Source organism: Oncorhynchus mykiss, chromosome 28 (genome assembly GCF_013265735.2).
Source record: "Oncorhynchus mykiss isolate Arlee chromosome 28, USDA_OmykA_1.1, whole genome shotgun sequence".
Lineage (NCBI taxonomy): Eukaryota > Metazoa > Chordata > Actinopteri > Salmoniformes > Salmonidae > Oncorhynchus > Oncorhynchus mykiss.
In genome coordinates, this window is record NC_048592.1 from 30,143,771 (window position 1) to 30,162,540 (window position 18,770).

The following is an 18,770-nucleotide window of genomic DNA, read 5'->3' on the forward strand; positions in this document are numbered from 1 at the left end:
GACCCTCCACCCCAGCCCTCCTTTTCAGCACCATGCATCTGAAAGCTGGCATCAACTTCCCTTCCCCCAAAAATCTATTCTACATCCAGTATCTTTACGCTCCAGCTTCCCGACTCTCTCCTTTCCTCTCTCATTCCCTCTTGCTCTTCTAACTATGGTCTGAAAGCTTATATCATAACTGTGTGCTTATGTTGTTTCTCGTCTACGAACACGTCTATGTTTTTTGTCTCATGTTTACTGTGGCTGGTACTGTAGTACATAGTGTGCTTGATTTGCCATGCTTTAGAAGCTCTGGTCTCCATTGGGGGTCGTCATGCCATGCTGCCCCTCATCTGGGATGCTGCTGCTAGGTCTGGGTGAGGACCGGGTAGGCCAGGGTTACATTCAGCTGGTCGTTGTGTTGGACCAGGGACTCGTGCTTGTAGTGGAGCACCAGGTCCTTCAGGGAGCCGTAAAGGTTGTAGGGCTCGGCGAAGCCATAGCCTTTGTCCGTCTTGTAGATGACGCAGTGTTTGGCGTCGCCGTCCACACTGGGGAAGACAGAGCGATTACAGTTTTATGCAAACAAACAGAAGGTCAAATGTCTCCTTAGTAATTAAAAACAAAAACAACATTTTAGGTTATACGTTAGGGTTGGTCTGAAGCCAAAAAATAAAAGGAAATTCACAATCATCACAAGCCCCAACTTCACCCATGCGCTATTAAGGTTTTCCAGGGCACAGCTTTGACCTACTCTACACTGTAAAAAACATCCTGTTGTTTTTACGGTAACTTACTGGCAGACAGTTACCTGTAAGTTACTGTAAAAAGGGTACAATATATTATGTAAAATTACAAAGCAAGTGTAAAGTTTAAAATGTACTGTTAAACCAACGTTTCAATGGAATTGAAGGTAGAATACTGTACTTTTTATTTTTCACAATAACTTACAGGTAACTGTCTGACAATAAGTTACTGTAAAAACGACACAATTGTTTTTACTGTGCAGTAGCTATGTGGGTCTCCCCTTTGTTGTCTACTGGTGTCCCCTTAAATCAATGGCACAGTGTACAATTGTCATTTGAGGGGATGCCAACAACATTACTTAAAATTGGCAAGTAAGAAAAGGGATAAAGTATGCGGTTTTAGTTACAACCACATACCATATTCCTACTTGCCAATTTTTCAATAGATCTACCCATCAATGAACAATCTTAGCTCTTTCGACACAAAAGGCCATGTAACACACTGAAATAAACACTCACACTACAGAGCAGGCATAGGAGCCCTTCTGCGTCTGGCTCTCTCGGATGAGGAAGGTGCCGTCACACTTGTCCCTCAACAGCTCCTCTGCCTGGGTGCGCTTGATGTCGCCCATGTACCAGGTGCCGTCGTCGTGGTGGGGCGAGCCTTCGTCCTCCTCCACCAGCCAGTAGGAGCTGTAGGAGGGAGATAAAAAAAGAAAACAGATTTAACCTTTATTTAATTAGGCAAGTTAGTTAAGAACAAATTCTTATTTACAACGATGGCCTACCCCGGGCCAAACCCGGACGACGCTGGGCCAATTGTGCGCCGCCCTTTTATTTATTTTATTTCACCTTTATTTAACCAGGTAGGCAAGTTGAGAACACCTTTATTTAACCAGGTAGGCAAGTTGAGAACAAGTTCTCATTTACAACTGCGACCTGGCCAAGATAAAGCAAAGCAGTGCGACACAAACAACAACACAGAGTTACACATGGAATAAACAAGCGCACAGTCAATAACACAGTTGAAAAAAAGAAAGTCTATATACAGTGTGTGCAAATGGTGTGAGGTTGGCAATAAATAGGCCATAGTAGCGAAGTAGTTACAATTTAGCAAATTAACACTGGAGTGATAGATGAGCAGATGATGATGTGCAAGTAGAAATACTGGTGTGCAAAAGCAGAAAAGTAAATAAAAACAATATGGGGATGAGGTAGGTAGATGAGTTGGCTAGTTACAGATGGACTATGTACAGCTGCAGCGATCGGTTAGCTGCTCAGATAGCTGATGTTTAAAGGTAGGTAAAGGTAAATTTAAATATAAGTCTCTAGATTCAGCGATTTTTGCAATTTGTTCCAGTCACTGGCAGCAGAGAACTGGAAGGAAAAGCGGCCAAAGGAGGTGTTGGCCCTATGGGACTCCCAATCATGGCCGGATGTGATGCAGCCTGGATTCAAACCAGGGAATGCAGTGACGCCTCTTGCACTGAGATGCAGTGCCTTAGACCGCTGCGCCACTCGGGAGCCCTAAAGATGGGAGGGGTTAATGACTCATCGTCTTACTGGATGTCTTTCTAAATCCTTTATAACAGTTTTAGGTTTATTATTAGATGTATTTTGGTGCTGCAGACATTTGGGGAGATGGTGCAGAGTTTAAAAGCCTTTGGCCTTTTAGGGAAAGACAACATGATCATTGTCAGTGGGCAGAATTGGTTGCAATTATGTAACTATGTCATTTTATAAAATTTATTTTTACAACCAGAATATGACATACATTTCACGTCAATACAGAATACAAGGCAACAGTTTCAAATTCAACATTTACAGATGGTTAGATGTGTAAATGCCAGATGGGCTGGTTAATTTTTAGCCTATTACGGCCTGTCCAGCAACTTTTTTTTAGCAAAATTATAATGGGGGTAAAATGGGCGGGTGTATTAGAAATGCCAGAGCCAATTTCTGGTTCCAGTCCGCTCCTGCCCATGTACGTAGCTCTTAACAAGCGATCTAATCACTTGCCAAACATTCCTTCTTCATCACTTACTCTTCTGCCTCGTTCTTTATGCCCAGCCATTCATTAATCTTCTTCTGCCTGGTCCCCTTCTGTGTCAACCACCTGCAAGACCAAAGAAAGAGAATTTGACTCCATTCCTCTTCAATTCAATTCACAAATAGAAATTCAATTTCACACATAGAAAAGAATAAGAAACATAACATAGCATTGTATAGCATAGCATCGCATAGCATTGTATAGCCACCCAACCAACATGTCCAGGTGGGGAGCAACGGCTCTACATCTTAGCTGGTACACATTTGGGTTGACCTTTTGGGCAAGACATGGAAAAACCGAGTGTATATAGTCAGGGTCTGTCTATGGGACCCTGTTGGGCCTACTAACAGGGTCGCACATGGGAAAACCCATGTGGACTATAACATAGGTCCCAAATGGGCCCTTTACCATTTATAAAGGGGTTATCTGGTGTGAATATGGCCAGGGATTGTCTCTGGGACCCCGTTGGGCATAGCACCTGGGTCATGCATTAGAAAACCTGTCTATGGAGAAAACCTCTGTGGGTTATAGTGTGGGTCCAAAATGGGCCCTGAATACTTTTTTAATGCGCTGTAAAAACGCTGACTGATGAAATGTAGAGAAGCTAAAATAACAAAGTTGTGTCAACATTTTCATGTTCGTGCGGGTTTCATTGTTTAATTGATATCATGCTGGTGAAATTCCTCTCAACATAATGTTTGCCTGAAAAGCCATTAGCTAGTGCGTGCTGTCATAATTTCTTTAAAGACTCATGCACATTCAATATTTTGAGGAGCAAGGGCATATGACGGAACTTCAAAATTCAGGCGCTAAACCAAAGACTGTACAATAAACGTTGGGGTTCTAACTCCATGTCAAGTCAAGACAACGGGAGTTGGGAATCTACAAAGTGATTTGACCGGTAAGTGGAATGGACTATATGTTATGTTTTTTGTGTGGTTAGCTAGCTAATCAGTTTTGGTATTTTCTGATGTTGCCTAGCTGCAGACTTGTTATAACTAACGATAGCTAGCTAGCTAATGTTTGGCATTGTTTCTAGTAAGCTAGCTAACGCTATGTTTCCAACTCAAGACGAGCTGAAACAATGTGGCTAGCTAGCTCAAAAATCCTCCTTGTTGTCGAGGTAGCTATCTAGCACCGTCACAAACATACTGGGCCTTGGTTTATTGTTGAGCTAGTTCCTGTCAGTGGTGCCAACTCTCAGTAAGGAAAGTAGCTATTGGCTGTCCTAAAAGCTGCTAAATGATGTCATCGCCTAATTTGCATAATTGGCCATGTGCATGTAATTGTGATGGACGCTGTAGGAGAGAGGGATAACGTTGTGGGAGAGACAAAAGTGAGTAAAAAACACCCTAAATATGTTTAGAACTACAAATGAGCAAGCTGCAGAGAGTGAACAAGAACCAGATATTGAGGCCATACTCCTCCTTCAGCACTTTATGGACCCCATTGTTAATCCCCGTCATAATAGAGGCATTGTCAGTCCCTATCCCCAGGAGTTTCTCTTTTTTAAGAAAACACATCTCGAGGAAAGCCACAACAGCACAGGCTTTAGATTTGGCATCTCCTCCCTCCAACTCAACAAGCCCCAGAAAAGTTGATACAATTGTCTACTTGGTGTCACTAAAGTACCTTATCACAACCCCTGGTACTTAGAAACACTTACATCCGTGGACTCATCGAGGAGGAGGCTGAAATGCTGGTCACCCACATCTGCGACCAACTTTTTCAGAAAGTATGGTGCTAGAACACCATTAATCATTTCTGTGCACTTTGAAGTGGGTAGCAGCAGTGGATTCTGAGAAAGCAGCTCTACATACTTCTCCAATGTGATCACATGCCGGCATGGAACAGTGTTATAGCTAATGCCATGGTGGCTTCAGACTTTATTGCAGAGTAAATTTTTTAAACCATAAATGGCAGCTTGTTTTGGGTGGAACTGTTATAAGGCTTTGCATTTTGAGTATGTTTTTGAGTTGTCATGTGTATTTTAACATCACTAAGTTTGGCGTAGAAATCAGCCTTACAATACAGGCAGTACGCCCGTGTATCATCTCCAATAAACAGCTTCAACCAGCCTTAGAATTCAGGGTTTGATTCCCACCCCTTTCTGTATTTTTGAGTGTACAGTTTAGACTGAGACATGATGAGCTAGCCAGCTAGATGTTTAGCTTATGTCACAGAGAGGCACACACACAGTGGATAAGGTGAGTAAGTGACTGAGGCTGTCTGTGTGAGTCAAATGCAGTGATTTATTTATGTGCAGTGATTTATTTTAGACAAAGAACATTTTACATTTACATCCCGCCCTGAATATAAGCCAGGGCGGGATCAGCCAGCGACGGCTTCCCGCATGCGCGATTCATTTGCAGTCTGGACGCGGAGGGGTGAACATCTCCTGCTCTGACTGCAGCTGGGAGGGACTGCTGTGCGAGGACTGGGCCGCCTGTGACTTCTTTGGGACGGGGATGGGGCCCACAGCAACACCCGCTGCTCGTTGAGAAGAGTAAGAACGATACGTGCTTTCACATCAGTCTCCAAAAGTCTCCAATAACACCAGAAAAAGTTGCTAGATTTGTCGCTAGTTGATTTTTTGAAAATGTGTCGCTACAGGGGTCTGAATAGTTGCAAAATATAGCGACAAAGTCGCTAAGTTGGCAACACTGATTACTGTTAGCTAGCTCGTTTTGCATGGGAGCCAACAAAAATGGCTTGCTTGCTGAACAAGCTTGCATTAGTAGTAAAGAAACACTCATGACATGTTTGAACCACTGAGTTGACTATGTCGTTTTTTGTGAGTGTACATTTCTCAGTAACTAATTATACTGCCCTCGCTGTATTTATCGTCTGTTGGCTTATTCGGTCCAAGTTTCAAGCCATGTTAATTGCTACCCAGGCAAGTAGAATCTGAATCATAATGACGGCTGCCAGTTGTCAGAATGCTGATGAATTGTTCAGGAATTGCTTGGCAAATGATTTGCGATTCACATGCTGTAATATGCTGGGAATGTATTATTTTTAAGGAATCAAGTATTTTGTTGATTGGAATCAATTTAAGGACTCAAGTGTTTTTTGTGGAATTTGTAATAAAATGAAACTGAAATGAGAAATTTGGCCTCCTACACTAACTGAACTAAAATTAATACCATGTGTAATTATTGAGCTAGATAAAATTGTTATAAAAGACTGTCCATAACACATATTCAGAATGGTCCAAAATATTAAAGAGTCTTCCAAATGAAAAACAAATAAGATTACTGTAGCCCTGTAAAAATGGTAAGGGGTCCACTTGGCTGCATTTACACAAGCAGCCCAATTCTGATCTTGCCCAATTATTGGCAAAAGTGCTGATCTGATTGGTCAAAAGACAAATTAGTGGAAAAAATAAACAGAATTGAACTGCCTGTGTAAATGCAGCCATAAGGACCCATGTTGTAGCCTACGTGGGTTTTTTCCATGTCTGTCCCAAAAGGTTAACCCAACTAGGTTCTAGCTAAGAGTCCTGTAAGGGCTGGGATAGTATAGCATCATACAGCATAGCGTTTTCTTACACCAGGTACTGGTCCCTGATCTTCCTTAGCTGCATGAGGTCTGGTTTCAGGCTGTTCATCCTCTTGTCAATCTCTCTGTTGTCGGTTGCCTGCTGTTTCAGGTCCTGCTCCAGCTTCCTCTTGCTGTCGTGTATCTCTGTCACCCGAGACTTCAGACGCTCCGAGTTGCTCTGGATCCTGAAGTGAGTGGGAAGAAAGCTCAATAACAGTTTTTGCTCTGGGGTTCATTTGTAGTGGTCTGGTTTGGTTTGACTGTTCTTTACAATACATTGACTGAATGTTGTTTTAAAATGGTCTTAAAATACATGCTACATACATAGTAGGTACTAGTTTGATACAGGCTGTGGTATAAATACCCATGTCACTATGAATAGGCAAAATGCTTACTTCTGGATCTCTTTGTCGTTGCCTTCACGTCGGAACTTCTCGATGGTCTCTTTGCTGTAGCGCTCCTGAGTCTCACACTGCTCTTCGAAGATCTTGATGGTCTCGTTGAAGGCCTCGATGGCTGTGCGCTTCATCTGGAGCTCCTGACAGAGACACAAACGGGATCACCTCATGACAGTTAGGAGGCATGTGATTTTCCATCATGCCATTTTCACGGAAGGATACAAAAAAGGAAGGAAGGATACAAAAAAGACAAATACAAGACAAATCGTTTTGTGACAGAGCTTGAGAGGGGTGGTCCAGAAGTCAGTAGTGTGGACTAATAGTCTCTATACAGTATAGTAAAGCAATAAGGCCCGTGGAGGTGTGGTATATGGCCAATATATTACAGCTAAGGGCTGTTCTTAAGCACGATGCAATGCAGAGTGCCAGGATACAGCCCTTAGCTGTGGCATATTGCCAATATATCACAAACCCCTGAGGTGCCTTATTGCTATTATAAACTGGTTACCAACGTAATTAGAGCAGTAAAATAAATGTTTTGTCAAACCAGCCAATCAGCATTCAGTGCTCGAACCACCCAGTTTATAATAAGCAATATAGGACCTGTGAGGTACGTGTGTACTCCTCGTAGAGCACGTCGTACTCCCAGCTCTTCTCCTGGTACTGCTCGTGGTACACCTTCAGCTGCTCGCCCACCGCCTCAGTGCTGTCCTCCTTCACCAGCTGCTCCTGAGGAGAAATGTTAGCCAGGGACATATATTTAGAGAGTTGGGACAACTTTTAAAACAGTTTGTCATGTTAGCGCCTTTGAGCATTCCATTTATCCATTCATGACGAGAATCTTGAGCATAGCATTGTTAAGAATTCAGAAAATTCAGTGAACTGCTATTGGTCAACATTGCCCATGGGGAGCTAACATGGTGTCATGTAAATGGATCATAATGCAGAAACCTCAATTTCCTAACTCTCCAAATATATGGTTCTCACGTCAGCCAACAGTCAGTGAGAATACCCACCAAGCAGCCACTCAGGATGGAGGACAGCAATACAAATTCAGCAGGAACTGTTTTCTCCATTTTGGCATCAAAAGTTCAATGAAAAGGCCATTCCAACTTGTATTCTAAATTAAATACATTATCCTGGAACTTCAGATGCCTAAATGGCAACCCCTCAGATATTTCACAAATATGACCATAGTATCAATTACAGGAGGGTTTTGTGTAGCCTCAAGAGAGGTGGGCCAGCAAAAATACTTTTTCATTTTCATGGACAATTGTATGTTGTTCAGTTGTTGTTCATGTAGTGTATGTACCTGCTGGAATTTGGAGACGGGGTAGAGGAGCCGGGTGTCCAGCTTGGCGTTGTACTGGGCCAGGGACTCATGGCGGTAGTGGTTGATGAGCTCCACCACCGTGATAAAGGTGAGAGGCTCTGAGAAGCCATAGCGACCTTCCCGGTGGCAGACCTTGATCAGCTTGTTGTTTCCGCCTTTCCTGTGGAACGGTTGAGAAATCAGTCTTAAGTCCTTTAGAAAGTAGTTCTTTCCTTAACATTTTTTTTACTCTGCTGAGCTACAAGGGTCCCAAGTATCGCAATAGCAAACATTCCACATTCAAAAAGGAGATAGAAAATGATACACATAATCAAGTATTCACAGAGGTTCAGGAATGGTAATGTTAATGGTCCTGTTGACATAACATCTATATATAATCTACTGGGGGCAGCCTCTCACCTGAGGGTCAGTGTGTACTCTCCCTCCAGTTTGCTGGAGGCGTCACGGACCATGAACGTCCCGTCAGGGGTGTCTCTCATCTTCTCATTCACTTCCTCCCTGGGAACACAATGGCACAGTTAGAGGCAATTGGGAATTCATGAAAGCACCACATCCTTCACAATACAACTTAATCACTTGCACGCAATTATAATAGGCTGTTCAATGTGTGCAGAGTATCCTATACTACAATCCACAATAATGTTTACTATAATCCTGTTTTAATCCACCCAAAAAATAAGTACTAAACTATAGGCCTACTATTTTGTTGATGTATTAAATGATTTCATTGATGTAGAAATGCTATTGTTACATGAATGGCTCTTCACCTGGAGATTTCACCCCAGTACCACTCCGAATCACTCAGTATGCTGCTCTCAGTCATGGCTGGAGTTGTATCTTTGACCTTTACTGGCATGGCTGGTAGAGCTACACATAAACAGAGACGTTCATTAGTTAGGAAAGGTTTTGACAAGCATCACAGTTAATTAATAGAATACATTTAATTCAAACCTACAGATCCTAACATATGAAACACACAACTTTTTGACGGAAACATTTCATCAGTCTGCACTAATCAGCACTAACTCAGTAAATTACCAAACAAATGCAAACTACCATTGCAAAACAATTGCAAACAAGTTAAGCCAACAGTAAATACATTCCATTCTAAAAACAGCATTTCCATCCATTCTAGCTTCTATATTAATTTCTATGGAGCCCTCCATTTTGAAGCACTGCATCTATCCATCAATACCTGGGTGCGGGACTTCCTGTCCTATGGCCATCTCCATCAGAAGCCTCTCCAGTGCCAGTGCAGGGAACTCCTCCCCCACCTCCCACCTGTCAATCAACAACGACAGGGAGTCAGACACATGGTCATAAGATGTTCAGTCAACGGCAGGTCATTCAAACACATGGTGCTGTGCAGGGAGAGGAAAAGCACTCGACTGCAATCTGTAGTAACAGCATTTGGCCTTATGGATTTCCACTGGAGTCGCACGAGGGAGCGAGGTCTAACGGTCACGTCCTTCACTCACCCAGTGACGTTGGAGCTCTCGTCGGTCTCAAGAGGATATCGCTGGCTATGTGGTAACTCAGCAATCTGACACAAAATGGCTGCTGTATATTACCAAGTTAGGTGCAAATACACAATGGTGGGGTTTGATGTTACAGTAGTTACCCAATACAACGTAAAGTGCTTTGAGACCTACCGAAAAGCAAATACAAATAAGCAGTCTATTAAACTGCTTGCACACCGCACACACCACCAAACGCTGATTGAAAATGCAGAATTGGACAACAAACACGAACCAACACAGACGAGCGGCGTACACTGACTCAACTCTGTTCGTTGGTGTTTGTCTGGGTGATGTGAAAGTGGCTTTATAACATTGTAAAAACAACCAACTTAAGAATGTTGAAATGTGTTGGGCTTGTTGACAGTGTGCAACCTCCTTTACTCTTATGTTAGATTAGGGATTCTCCTACTCACCCAGTGGCAGAGCTGTGCCGGATCAGCAGCGGCCCGAAGACCAGACCCAGGGTGTGAAGGTCCAGGCCATTAAGATGGGAGGTCTGGATCACCTTACCCAGGTGTGTGAGCAGGTAGTGCAGGGTGAGGTGGTGATGCAGGGACATGCTGGTGGCCCTCTCCAGGACCAGGCTCAGCTCCCTGCCTCCACTGCTGCTCGCCGCCACAGCCTTGGACCAGTCTGTGGGGGGACGGACACTACATGTGTTACGGCAGCCCGTTACACACACACACCTGCAAGTGCACACACAAACAGGAACTCTCTCAACACACACACACACACACACACAAACACCCCCTTCTCTTTCTCTCATATGCAGACAGGCATGCAGGCACGCACACTGTCCCTGACATCACCAGGGAAGCAATATATGTTACAACATTTCTGGGATGCCTGTGACTAGCTCATCCCCAGCACTCCACACTAGGCCTATTCCCTCAGGTAGGAGGGGGGCACGTGATTGACTCGCCATACAATTTATCTGTTTGCTCGTTCGGCTTCATGCGATTCTGTTACTTGCTATTGCCTGGGTCTGTTTCATCGGGGCAGGGGATGGGTTGGTGGGGGGCACTGGTTGCGCACAAGCAGGGGTGAGTGAAATGTGGCATGTACCCGCGGCGCCCTGCTGCAGCACAGCCTGCAGGTCTGGGTAAACACCGGGGGGGATGACGGGGGATGGCAGCTCCCGCAGGTAGCGGAGTAAACACTCCGACACGGCGCCCACGTCACTACCAGGCCCCGACTCCACCTCTGGGGAAAGAGGTGAGAGAGAGAAACAGTCAGCGGGTCTGACCAAATGGATTTAATTCAATCAGATTTGTCACAGATTTGCTCCCAATGCTTTCCCTGGCATTTTGAAACGCATTGCATGATATTCATACATTTATATAGGATACTAGCAAGTTGTATCCAGTCATACACTGGGTGTGAGAAAAGTATGAACGTGCATTACTTAAACAAGTAGTACAAAGAAAATGTTGTCACTGCAAATACCCCCACAAATGTAACAGTCAGTCAAAGCTCTTCATTTCAAGGATTAATGACACATCACTACTAATTCTAACAGAACAAATACAACTGAAGAGTGATAATAATAACTCACCCTCTCTCTGACTCTGTGTTGGGCCACCTGAGGCGGATGCAAGACGTGTCCTGTACAGTGTCTTGCAGTCCAGACCTGCAGACGAATCAAGATGATTTGAGACGTTAGCTCATCGTCCTTCTAAAAGAAACCCTCTACAGTATGCATGACAGACAGACAGGTCACATTAAATGTAAAGACCCTAGGGATGTGATTACGAATACACTCTGGGGAGCTAAGATGGAGGAAAGCGGAAGAGAGACACCTGTGTGGAAGAAACGGTCGCAAGACGTTTCAGTTTGAGGAACTGTTTTAGTCTACATCCCAAATGGCACCATATCTCCTACAGTGCCTTGCGAAAGTATTCGGCCCCCTTGAACTTTGCGACCTTTTGCCACATTTCAGGCTTCAAACATAAAGATATAAAACTGTATTTTTTTGTGAAGAATCAACAACAAGTGGGACACAATCATCAAGTGGAACGACATTTATTGGATATTTCAAACTTTTTTAACAAATCAAAAACTGAAAAATTGGGCGTGCAAAATTATTCAGCCCCTTTACTTTCAGTGCAGCAAACTCTCTCCAGAAGTTCAGTGAGGATCTCTGAATGATCCAATGTTGACCTAAATGACTAATGATGATAAATACAATCCACCTGTGTGTAATCAAGTCTCCGTATAAATGCACCTGCACTGTGATGGTCTCAGAGGTCCGTTAAAAGCGCAGAGAGCATCATGAAGAACAAGGAACACACCAGGCAGGTCCGAGATACTGTTGTGAAGAAGTGTAAAGCCGGATTTGGATACAAAAAGATTTCCCAAGCTTTAAACATCCCAAGGAGCACTGTGCAAGCGATAATATTGAAATGGAAGGAGTATCAGACCACTGCAAATCTACCAAGACCTGGCCGTCCCTCTAAACTTTCAGCTCATACAAGGAGAAGACTGATCAGAGATGCAGCCAAGAGGCCCATGATCACTCTGGATGAACTGCAGAGATCTACAGATGAGGTGGGAGACTCTGTCCATAGGACAACAATCAGTCGTATATTGCACAAATCTGGCCTTTATGGAAGAGTGGCAAGAAGAAAGCCATTTCTTAAAGATATCCATAAAAAGTGTCGTTTAAAGTTTGCCACAAGCCACCTGGGAGAAACACCAAACATGTGGAAGAAGGTGCTCTGGTCAGATGAAACCAAAATTGAACTTTTTGACAACAATGCAAAACGTTATGTTTGGCGTAAAAGCAACACAGCTGAACACACCATACCCACTGTCAAACATGGTGGTGGCAGCATCATGGTTTGGGCCTGCTTTTCTTCAGCAGGGACAGGGAAGATGGTTAAAATTGATGGGAAGATGGATGGAGCCAAATACAGGACCATTCTGGAAGAATGGATGGAGTCTGCAAAAGACCTGAGACTGGGACGGAGATTTGTCTTCCAACAAGACAATGATCCAAAACATAAAGCAAAATCTACAATGGAATGGTTCAAAAATAAACATATCCAGGTGTTAGAATGGCCAAGTCAAAGTCCAGACCTGAATCCAATCGAGAATCTGTGGAAAGAACTGAAAACTGCTGTTCACAAATGCTCTCCATCCAACCTACTGAGCTCGAGCTGTTTTGCAAGGAGGAATGGGAAAACATTTCAGTCTCTCGATGTGCAAAACTGATAGAGACATACCCCAAGCGACTTACAGCTGTAATCGCAGCAAAAGGCGGCGCTACAAAGTATTAACTTAAGGGGGCTGAATAATTTTGCACGCCCAATTTTTCAGTTTTTGATTTGTTAAAAAAGTTTGAAATATCCAATAAATGTCGTTCCACTTCATGATTGTGTCCCACTTGTTGTTGATTCTTCACAAAAAAAATACAGTTTTAAATATTTATGTTTGAAGCCTGAAATGTGGCAAAAGGTCGCAAAGTTCAAGGGGGGCGAATACTTTCGCAAGGCACTGTATATATTGCACTACTAAGTGTCATGACGTTGGCCTGGGGGTAGGTTTATGACAGTCATAAATACCTCTTCCCCCCTTTTCCTCTCTCTACCCTACTGATGTGGAATTTGAAAACCCCTTGGTTAACATAGAGATTCTGGGAACATCAGAAAGTGTGGGGAAATGAACTATATTCTGGTAATCCGAACAATTGAACATATGCGGTGGTACTTAATGAATATGATGTCAGTTCGGTTGTCATCTGAGACATTCTCATCAATGATAGGATGACATAAACTCTACAGTGGAAAGTCTACACATCAGAGTTATCGGATTCACATGGAATTGTTGTTCAATTTAAATGTTTGAAGATATAATTATTGGTGAAGGGATGAAATGTAATTTTAGCTTCCAAATGAGAGATTTGGGTTTCCATAAGATTAGGGCTATACTCAATCAGTGGCCCGCCCCTGTGAAGAGACATGGGCTATAAAACTTTTCAAACACACCCTTCTCGCTCCACTATATAAAGCCTTGACGAAAATGTAACCTCCTGTTCCAAGTACGTGAGGTCTGCAGCCTCTTCGTTAAAAGGACTAACATGTCAACTACAGAACTACCCAACCTCAGCGTGAGCTTTGGTTGCGAATTGTATGAACTTTGAACTCTTATTCACTATAGAAGTGATACCTCCTAGCCGTTGAGTTAGCAACAGCAGCTGCAAACGCGGGCTAGGAAAGAACAGACAGAGTATTCCGTCTACCACACAACGACGTTAATACAACGTATCCAATTGACCACCAGAGACATTCTTCAAAGGACAAAGGACTCGGTTTGGCAACACGGCCTTCCATCTACCACCAACCTACCGAAGCGCAGCTCAGAGTAAATATTTATTGCATTTTCCTTTTCCAAATGGGTGGTAATTTAGAATGCATAAGATACTGTATTTACAATAGCACAGCTTCTCCCTTTGTCCCTCAGTCTTCCCGCTCTTTCACTCAAACCCAGCCCCTTTTCTTTTGTGTAACCAGCTGTCATATCTGTTCCGCCCGCTAGGGACGTTTTCCTTTATGACGTAATTTGTAATCAAGGTATAATTAATTCTGTGTATATGTAATTCTGTGTGATCAGTTAGGTATTTAGTAAATAAATAATTAAACCCAATTTTGTATTGCTGATTCAACGTGTTAGCCAGGGTTCGTGAAGATAACCAAGAATTTACAACTTTCAGATGAGACTGAATTAAGGTGACGATTAATATTGACTGCTATTGATGTAAAATATTACTAGGTCTTTAAGGGTTTATACGGAAGATAAAAGCTCTATAAATATTATTTTGTGGTGCCCTGACTCTCTAGTTAATTACATTTACATGATTAGCTCAATCAGGTAATGTTAATTACGGAGAAAGGATTTTATAGAATAGCATGTCATATCACTTAATCCGGCAAAGCCAAAGACACGACATAAGTAATGCACTATGTAGGGAATTGGGTGTTGTTTGGTACACAGCTAGGTGATTCTTGATAACTTGGTATTACTCTTGGTCAAAACAAAAAATATTTATTTTGTAATGGATAAAATCTCAAATGATTGACTGTTAAATGAATCATCAGATACATTTGTACATATTTTCCAAGACCTCACATTTTTTTTTATCTCATTACCGTAACGCTTGTAAAGTAAGAAGAAAAACAACATTGGATGGTGAAAATGTTGCAAATTGCCTAGATACAGGAGTTATTACAACAAAAATGTCATAAAAAAATGAGAACTGACCCGAAATGAAAATATACTTAATAAATAGATTCTTTTTTTTATGACATTTTTGTTATTTTCTGTTTTAAACTTATTCATATTTAAAGTACATAAATATAAAGAGCAAATTACATTTTATGCACAGCTCAAATCATTTGGATTTTGTAATATTATTCTAGGATTATTTTATCATTGATGCATTTTGGTAATGAGATCTGTGTTACGGTAGATGAGACAGCATTAAGGTAATGAGCAAATGGTACTTCATTAAGAGCAAAAAATATAATTTTTAACCATTTTAACCATCTGAAGAATTAACAACAAATTAACAATTAACTCCACAACACATCCCACAAACCAACCCCCTCCCAGTACTTCATGTTTTTGTGTTCTTTAGGAGTTAAGTCTGCCAGAGACTTAATTCAATTTCTATTAAAAAAAATGGTACATGTGAAATACGAAAATTAAATAAAATTCAATTTCATGAGTCACTTACATAGTCCCTCCCTATTTATCTTGTCTAATTACATAAACAGCTAATCTCCATTAGTATGCAATTACAATGCAATAGCATGATTACTGTGTTACCAGTGTAGGCTAACTACAGTGTTACAACCAGTGCCTAAAATAATGCTAATCACTAATGATAATTGCTAACTAAATGCCACTTAGCTAAATAGCTACTAGCTAGGGCAAAGCAAATGTTAGCTCGAATACAGGTTGCTACTCATGATGTAGATCAGCATGTTTGTGCAACAGCATGTTCTGAATCAGATAGTCAATTCTACAATTTTTGTCTAAATCTTATTCAAATATGATTCGGGTCTTCTGGGAAACACCAATCAACACGTTGGTTCCCACCCTTTCATAACTCCTACCTGGCTTTTTCATTTGTTGTCATGCTAAACACCAACCATAGGATTAAAATAATCATTCTCTCTCTATGATTACAACAGTTCACTCAAATGTTTTGATATATATCGCAAGTCAAATCACGATCTTTGATTTAAAAATTGCCCATATCATGCAGCCCTACTAATAACCTGGTAACTTTACCAGTTTATGCAAACATTTTGTGGCACAGAAAGGAAAATGTATATCTTCTTCAGGAGATGCACTTAAAAGTAAATAGGTAGGCTATATATCTTAAAAATCTATTTTTCTGCTGCTTGTAAATTGTATGTGGTGCTTCTAACTTTTCTACCAATGAAAAACAGTGCTACCAATGACATTTTTTAAATTTAGAGCCCAGGTTACAACACAGGTATAAAACCAATGTCATGTGCATTGTTACCAAACCTTTCTGTAAGGGCACAGGAGACATCAATAATAATCACCCAACACACAGCTGGGTGATTCTTGCTAACTTGGTATTCTTGGTAAAATTTGAAAAGATCCCCAATTTTTTTGTTTGTTGTAATGGATAAAATACAATCTCAAAATCAGATAATGATTTTATTTTACACATTTTCTAAGACCATGCACAAAATAACATCTCATTACCATAATGCATGTAAAGTTAGAAGAAAAACAACATTGTGCACGGTGAAAATGTTACATTGTTTTAATTTCCTAAAGATACTGGAGAGTTATTACAAAACCTTATCATAAAAAAATATGACATTTTGATTAAGTATATTTTCTTTTTAGCCCGTTCTCATTACCGTAACACAATGAGAACTGTACTCCTCAAGCAGCTCTGGATTTCTGTACAGTTGCTCTTTATGCTTTTCCACTGTAGCTTTTGATGCAGTCCTCTTTCTTTCCTTATCTGCCAATCTTAATAACTAGACATTTAGATTAAATCAGATTATGTTAATTAGACTACATTATTAAAACAACCCCTAAAAGGAGCATTACACAAAAAAATTTAGTTGGTTAGATATTTTCATACCTCAAATGTAGTTGTAATTCACCCAAATTACATTGGCACATTGGTTTCCTTACCCTGTAAGCAGTTGATGGACAAGATAGCAATCCATGCTTTGATTTTGTTTAACATTTATAGCACAAAACCAATGCAAGTGGATATCCCTGATAAGCAAGTTCACGTTCCATGTCCAAATCATCCCAAAGTGTAAAATGGATTGTACAGCTCAATAAAGATACTTCAAGATGATTTGGAAACTAAATGCGAAAAATACTAATATCAAGGATATTCACTCACATTGGTTTTGTGCTATAAATGCAAAAAAGTTGGAGATAGTGACCAGATAAACAAAACCCAAGCATGGATTGCAGTCTTATCTCGTTCATAGACTGCTGACAGGGTAAGAAAACCAATATGTCAGTTGTGTGAACTATGCCTTTAAGTCCACATGCCAGGCCATTCATTGTGTAGCTACCTCTATATGCATGGTGTTGAGGCATACAGCTGGCTCTACACAAATAACTGGCATGGGGTGTGTATTTATCTTGTGAAAAGCATGAGCTGGCGTACACCCAAAACAGTTAGTAGACATGCTGACGAACGGTGAGTAAACTGTAGGTTATACAAATAAATAGAGTCTCACACTTTATATAAGCTCCCAGTAATGTATTGGGTAAACCACCAACAGTTAGGCATCAATGTTCCCTCTAAGCTAGCCCGAGACCGCCGCGCAGATCCCCCGGGAGAGAACTTCACTCAACTTTCTTGTACTACATTCCTAGTCGATCGTCAAACATTTCTGTAAAAAAAAACAATGATAAAGCCTTGTGTTCCAATTTAAAAATAAAAGAAGTTAGTCTCAGGCTGTTGCCAGTAGGTGCACCCGATTCAGCTGCCCTGCACGCCGGGTAGTCAAACTGACACTTTGAAACATTTCATTTGTCTGAAGGCATAAACTCTGCCTTTCCGGCAGGCCCAGAGAGCAAATCATGTATACTATAGGCTTACCACTGGCCAATCGGATGGCTCATATGACCGTGTCTGCAGTAACGTAGCAGGCATAAAAGAAAGCTACAACAAAGTTTATACTGTAAGATGTCAAAATGTTTAAAACCATGGCTAGAGAGAGAGACTGTCAACAAAAACAGCAAAGAGATGCTGTTTTTATGAGTGAGTTCATGTTTAAAGTTCTCAGCACTGTCAACAAGCCATAAAATACACATTCTTCCTATTTCCACTCAGTGCTAAAACAAGCACTGCAGCAGTAATGAATAAACGTATCTATAGGCTTGAGGATGATATTATTAGCGGATTGGGTCTTTTTTTTATATCAAGGAATATTTCACTTTCTCTGTTCATAGGAGGAACAACGTGAATTTGTGCATGAGGCAGAAAAAAATACGGTGCGACTCGAGTTTTGCCATCAGCTGGAAGACGGTGTCCCTTTAGTCAGTGGAGGAAAGGGAGAGCGGAGGGATATTAAGAAGTGAACCCTCAGTCTGCTGCTCTCGCCGTCCCCTGAGTGTGACCATCAGCTGGAAGACGGTGTCCCTTTAGTCAGTGGAGGAAAGGGAGAGCAGAGGGATATTAAGAAGTGAACCCTCAGTCTGCTGCTCTCGCCGTCCCCTGAGAGTGACCATCAGCTGGAAGACGGTGTCCCTTTAGTCAGTGGAGGAAAGGGAGAGCGGAGGGATATTAAGAAGTGAACCCTCAGTCTGCTGCTCTCGCCGTCCCCTGAGTGTGACCATCAGCTGGAAGACGGTGTCCCTTTAGTCAGTGGAGGAAAGGGAGAGCGGAGGGATATTAAGAAGTGAACCCTCAGTCTGCTGCTCTCGCCGTCCCCTGAGAGTGACCATCAGATGCAGGCACCGTCAGTAAAATAAAAAGCTAATTATTTAAATGTACAGTACCAGTCAAAAGTTTGGACACACCTACTCATTCAAGGGATTTTCTTTATTTGTAATATTTTCTACATTGTAGAATAATGGTGAAGACATAAAATAACACATATGGAAATAAAAACCGAAATACCTTATTTACATACAGTACCAGTCAAAAGTTTGGACACCCCTACTCATCCAAGGGTTTTTCTT

General features: G+C 41.6%; 1 protein-coding gene across 4 annotated transcripts in view; it reads right to left on the minus strand.

Moving 5' to 3' along the window:
- Nucleotides 1-264: 264 nt before the first annotated feature.
- The window catches only part of LOC110508907 (phosphatidylinositol 3-kinase regulatory subunit gamma), a 43,226-nt gene continuing 24,720 nt past the window's right edge, over nucleotides 265-18,770 (minus strand). For 3 of the 4 annotated variants that reach the window (XM_021589808.2, XM_021589810.2, XM_021589809.2), the window contains exons 4-16: nucleotides 11,125-11,199; nucleotides 10,539-10,772; nucleotides 9,983-10,202; nucleotides 9,245-9,330; nucleotides 8,817-8,916; nucleotides 8,449-8,547; nucleotides 8,029-8,209; nucleotides 7,320-7,445; nucleotides 6,714-6,856; nucleotides 6,327-6,503; nucleotides 2,770-2,841; nucleotides 1,245-1,418; nucleotides 265-530 (exon numbers count right to left, since the gene is read on the minus strand). In XM_021589808.2, the coding sequence (XP_021445483.1) occupies nucleotides 347-530; nucleotides 1,245-1,418; nucleotides 2,770-2,841; nucleotides 6,327-6,503; nucleotides 6,714-6,856; nucleotides 7,320-7,445; nucleotides 8,029-8,209; nucleotides 8,449-8,547; nucleotides 8,817-8,916; nucleotides 9,245-9,330; nucleotides 9,983-10,202; nucleotides 10,539-10,772; nucleotides 11,125-11,199 (1,871 nt within the window). In that variant the 3' untranslated portion in view covers nucleotides 265-346. The remainder of the gene's footprint in view (nucleotides 531-1,244; nucleotides 1,419-2,769; nucleotides 2,842-6,326; nucleotides 6,504-6,713; nucleotides 6,857-7,319; nucleotides 7,446-8,028; nucleotides 8,210-8,448; nucleotides 8,548-8,816; nucleotides 8,917-9,244; nucleotides 9,331-9,982; nucleotides 10,203-10,538; nucleotides 10,773-11,124; nucleotides 11,200-18,770) is intronic. The other variant, XM_021589812.2, reaches the window with a different exon arrangement.